Genomic DNA, 5801 nt, shown 5'->3' with positions numbered 1-5801 from the left:
GGCTTGAAATGACATGACAATGGAGCAAAATCCATGGGACAAAGAGAGGGAGAGAGGGCCGGCCAAGGGGGGAGGAGAGGGAGCCAAATTTTTGCTATAAATAGCACCCCCCACTCACCATTCAACTCACTCCTTCATCCTCCAACTTCTCTCTCTAAGAAAGCTTGTGTTCTTACTTGTTTTTGTCTAGTTTTTTCTTGTTCTTGAAGCTCTTCTTGTGTTCTTCAAGAAACTCATTCTAAAACACCTTTTTCGATCCATAAAGTCTAGTAGTCTTAGCCATGAAGTAGTTTTGAGAGAAAACCTTTCTCTTTCGAAGCTACCGGAAGCCAACCGTAAGGAGTTACTTCGCCCAAACACCAACCAACTTTCCGTAGTCGTCAACTACCGCCAAGAAGAAAGGTAGAGTCCCTTGTCCACTAAACTCAACGTATAACATAGAACCATATGTTGAAAGTATAACGTAGAGTCCCATACATGTTATCTCTAAATAAATGTAGAGTCCCTTTGTCCACCAACTCCAAGTATAACGTAGAACTGTATGTTGGAAGTATAAGTAGGTTCTCCGTATATAAGGTTATCTATTGCTTAAAATGTTGAAATGCATGATAGTTAATAAACTCGTTTTGCTAATGGAAGTATGAGCATGTTGGGATAATCAACTCTTACTCTAATAAACATGTGTTGTTTTGAATTTCCCACAAAGAAAGAAAGAATGATTTTCGAAAGATAAGATTTTACCGTTGATAGAAGTATTCGTATTTTGATCTTTAGGATGGTTATGAGCATGTATTATGAATTGTTTGTATTAATTGTCTTGTTGTAAAGCATAATTGATTTTCACTCCAAAGGCGTCCGTACATGTGACGTTATGCTTTAAGTTGTGATTTGAGCATGATTAGTAATATAGATTTGGATGATCTTGCTAGTTTAGTTCCAAGATTACAATGAATAATTTATGATTTCGTATGTGAAAAGTCCGACCGCGGAGTCGTTGCATGAAAACGTGACACGAAAATCGAGAAAGTTAGAAACATGACACCAAGGGTGTGGTTAATAAAAAAGGGCGTGTTTGGAAACGAGAAATGTTTTGGAAACCGCAATGTGGCCGAACGTGGTAGCCCATTGTGTGGTGTGTGTTTTGTGTGCCAATGGGAACCCGACGTGGCGGAACCATTGTGAGGATATTTGGGAGACCGGTGCTGCGGAACCGAGGTTGGGTGTGTAGCTTGGTTATCCGCGGAGAGGAGCCAATGCAAATTTTGTGTGCCAATGGGAACCCGATGAGGAGGAATCATTGTGAGGATACTCGGGAGACCGGCGCGGCGGAACCGAGGTTGGGTGTGTTAAAAATGAATTTTTTTGGAAATGTTGATATGGTTATGAAATGTGGGAAACGGTGACACGGTCTACGAGGAGTCGCATAGGAGAAACTCGAAAGATAATGGACACAAACATTAGTTAGGATAATGAATGTGGATGTGTCATTGCTAATTGTTTTGTTAAATATGTATGAACTATGTGGAAATCATTGAATTTATGTTCGTAAGTTAAGGGTTAGTGGGTATGAGTTATTCTATTGAGCTTTTGTAGCTCAAGGTGTTACCTTTGGTGACCCTGACATATTATATTGGTGGCGACGCCGGTATAATCACTACAACAAATATGACCTTTTATAGCATTATGTAATAACGTTTTTTTAGGAATGCTATGAAAAGGAACCAATTATAGCGTTCACTGATGGGAAGCAGAGGAAAAACAGGCGCCTAAAATACTATAGCGTTCATAAAGGATACAATAGCGTTCCAAATTTTTTTTTTACTTGGTGCCCTAAATAGCACCCCCGTTGTTGCTCGGATTCAACCCTGGTGAATAAACAACATCCTAAGAAGAGAGAGAGTCAGCGTAGGCGATTTCCCCATATGCCCTAACCCTAGCCGCTGCCGCCTCATCTCGGCGGCTCTCGTCGTCCATGTTTCACCGGCCGCACCTCTCTCCTTTTAGCTTATTTCTGTTCCCGTGCCTCCCCTCAGACCCATTCATCGCTGCCCTTTCCCAGCGACCACGCTGGCCTTTCGCGAGCCCTTCCCTTGCTTACCACTGAGCAGATCTGCTGGTCTTTCGAGCGGTCACCTTTGTCGACTTTGAATTGAGTCTTTTCCGTCGGTGTCGTGTGCCGCTGCTTGGTACCTACGTCAGAGGTATTCCTTTATTTCTGTACTCTCTGTTTCTACTACTGTTTGAGGCTGGGTAGTGTGGCATATATCCGTGTCTCTGGCGTTTCTGTGGAGGAGCTTTTAGCGTGTTTCGGTTTTCAAGAGTTTGGTTCCTAAAATAATACAATGATCACCCTCTTTGTGGATAACCTACCTGTTGATGTGAGTTTGAGATGGGTTTGATATTTTTTCAACAAATTCGGAGTGGTCAAAGATGTTTTCATTCCTGCCAAAAGGAGTAAGGCTACGGGGAGAGTTTTTGCTTTTGTTAGGTATGATTGCACCGTCTTGGCGGAGATGGCCGTATCCAAGTCTAATGGTCTCTAGATTGAAGAAAGGAAGCTCTTTGTCAAAAAGGCTTCTTTTGATTAGAACAAAGGGAAGGATCAGTTCAAGATTAATTTAATCAAGAATAATACGGGCAACATCTCATTTAACAGGGTGGGGGGAGAGATGAGAAACGATGTATCTGTACCAATGAAGAATTCCAAATCTAGATTAGTTGGAAAAGGGTTTGAAAGATTAGATACTTTATCCAAATCTCATTTTGATAAAGTGAATCGTACAAATAAGAAGGGCCCTTATTCCTCAATACTCTTTAAGAAAGCTCGTAAGATGTTGGATATGGCTCCTATTTTGGGTATTGAAGTTAAAGGAGGGAGGAACTATAATTTAAAGAAATTTGTTCAAATGCAAGAGTGACTATGTTTGTGTCTCTAATTTGAATGATTTAAGTAAATTTCATCTTACATGAACAGTAATATTCACCTTGCCCGCTTTTTTCTTTTGACTGCAGGGAAGAGGTAGCTATTAGAGAGCTTTTAACAGTAACAAATGGTACACGGACTGGTGGCCCTGCCGAAGGGGCTCATCTTCACATCGTTGATTTGTCTGATGCTAGATCTTCCTTAGAGCTAATTAAGGTACTTCAGAGTTCTTTTTTTATTTTAGATATGGATGGAGTGATGTAAAATAAAAATATGCACTTCCAATTGTGGGTGGCTCTTACGTGACATGTAATTAATTGAAAGAACACTGATTCCATACTAGCCCCACAAGATTTATACCAGTTGGGGAGGTAATAACTAATCAATGTGGGACAAGCCCTAATAACTTCTCTTTCAGTGGAATGTTTACCGTCAGCTTTTTTAGGAAGTTTGAAATTCACTTTTTCAATTCATTCTTTTATGTAGGAAGCAAAACGTAACGGCGATAGCATAACTGTTGAAACTTGCACCCACTATTTAGCCTTTTCAGCTGAAGAGATCCAAGATGGAGATACACGTTTTAAGTGTGCCCCGCCCATTAGGAATTCTGCAAATAAGGAAACACTATGGGAAGCTTTGATGGTATGTTTAATTTCATGATGCGAATTTCCAATGTTTTTCTGTCATCGTGGATCATTCTACCTGATTCTATAAATATCAGGGTGGACGTATCAACTTGCTATGCTCTGATCATTCACCGTCAGTACCAGAACTCAAACGCCTTGATGATGGTAACTTCTTGAAGGCATGGGGTGGCATATCTTCTTTGCAGGTTAGCTTAGTCAGTTCACAGCTCTAAGTATTGGAAGTGGCATAGCTGTATGTGTGTAAGTGTAGGATTCATCTGATTCTTTTTTACAAGGACATGAGAACACTAAAAATACTTTTCTTTTATTTTCTTTGATCAATTATGTTTACAAAATATGACTCACCACTTCATGCATTATTGGAGAATTCTATGCACAATTCTGCAGTAAACTTGAATACTGAATATGCTTCCTAGGTGTCCAACTATCCTTATTGATCATGTCTATGTTCAATTAAAACTGTCTCGGCATATATTCCTTTACCTTAGCTAAGTGTCAAGTGACTGACACAGTACTTCTTATATCTTATGAAGTCCACATAACACAGGTTCACAGTAATGTTTCTGCCAAATAGAAGTTAACTGGATGTCAAAATCCATTTGATTGATACTCCTTGATAATGTGTGTGCTGAATGATGAAGTTAGTTTTGAAATGTTCTGTAATTCAATGTGCAATGACACATTTGATAAGTTTACTCACCATTAATGTTGAGGATTCATAGTTCCAAGGCTTCAGTTTATCAATGGGGTTAATTTCCAGAGGATTGTTATTTTTATCTTTGAATGTGACAAATTTTATATTTCTCTTCCTGTAGTTTGTTCTCCCTGTGACGTGGACCTATGGCCGTAAGTATGGAATTACTTTGGAACAATTAGCTTCATGGTGGAGTGACAAGCCTACCAAACTTGTTGGCCTAGATTTGAAGGTGACACTCTTATTGATTAATTGTTATCGAGCTATCTCAGATTACCAAAGTGCAATCCTTAGATGGTGAAAGAATCATTATGCTCCCAAAAATAGATTATTACAAGATTTTTTTGGGTTTTTTTTAAGCACTATTATCTGTTGACACATCATACACGTTGTAACTAGGAGGCTGTGTAGCACTTGCACGAACGGAAGAAGAACCCGAGGGTTAATGGAGACTGCTTTCACATCCAGCAGTGTGGACAATATCACCTGCATTGTGGTGAAGTTTCACGACCACAAGGCAGATCCAACTAGTCTGAGCACGAGTAAAGGCATTTGAAGGACATTAATCATGTTGTGATGTTTGATTGTGTTCCTTTGAACAGTTTCATCTTGGAGTAATTGTTGTTTGGCAAGGGAAGCAAGGTTTCCATTATGCATTGATTCTTCTTATTCTTTAGTACTTTTCTTCTTATTCATGGTTTTCTCACATAAAACGTAGACTCATTTTCCTTTGTTTTTGTTCTTGATTTCAAAGTTTGGAAGGAGTTATAGTTGGAGATTTAGACAATGGCAGTCAATTGGTACACAACAATGGACAAAGATGGCCTCTTCAGTTAACCAATTTAAATTAATGTCACTCCTAGTATCAGTTTCATGATTATTGTGCGTATATGTATGTGTTGTGCATTGTGTTGCTTTATAATTGTTTTTGTAGTTAATAGTTTTTACATTACTATTGTGTTAGTTTGAATATTTCTATACTTACAGGTATGTGTTCGGCTTTGGGAGCAAGACGGTATAAACTCGGTAAAGAAGTAATCTTCAAGTAAAGAACATCTCCGCGGGTGAAGAATTGGGGTACTTGAATGATATGGCAGCCTAGTTTAGGATTTCATTTTTTGGAAAGGGAGATTACATTAGTGTTTTTCTAATGAGTGTAATTACTCTCACTCTTCAATGTAGTTTGTGTTGGAAAATTATTTTCCAATCTATATTGTAATGAATCTTCATCTAATGGTTGAATTATTTATTTTACATTGACATCATTTTGCGTTGGATGTATTTGGTGTTGAATGCAATAAAAAATAATAGTGAATTGGTGTTGAATGTTATAAAAAACAATATTGAATGAGTGGTGCAATGATAAATATGCTATTAAAAGAATCTCAAACTTAGCATGCAAAAAATGCTGTTAAAAGTATTCAAAACATAGCATTCTATGAATGCTATTAAAAGTTTATCAAAGATAGCATTCAAAAAATGCTATTAAAAGTATGTCAAAGACAGCGTTCAAAAAACGCTATAAAAAGGTAGTATA

The 5801-nt window shown here is 38.2% G+C and overlaps 1 protein-coding gene across 1 annotated transcript; it reads left to right on the top strand.

The window, feature by feature from the left end:
• Positions 1-3001: 3001 nt before the first annotated feature.
• On the top strand, positions 3002-5529 carry LOC131303021 (allantoinase-like; the record flags this gene model as incomplete). The annotated part of the gene is made up of 5 exons (XM_058329814.1): positions 3002-3139; positions 3410-3565; positions 3645-3755; positions 4386-4496; positions 5019-5529. Coding segments are annotated over 5 exons (639 nt in total), but the record flags the coding sequence as incomplete, so codon positions are not given.
• Positions 5530-5801: the final 272 nt, after the last annotated feature.

Source organism: Rhododendron vialii, chromosome 10a (assembly GCF_030253575.1).
Source record: "Rhododendron vialii isolate Sample 1 chromosome 10a, ASM3025357v1".
Lineage (NCBI taxonomy): Eukaryota > Viridiplantae > Streptophyta > Magnoliopsida > Ericales > Ericaceae > Rhododendron > Rhododendron vialii.
The sequence above is the reverse complement of the archived record's forward strand: the minus strand, read 5'-3'. Positions and strand labels throughout refer to the sequence as shown.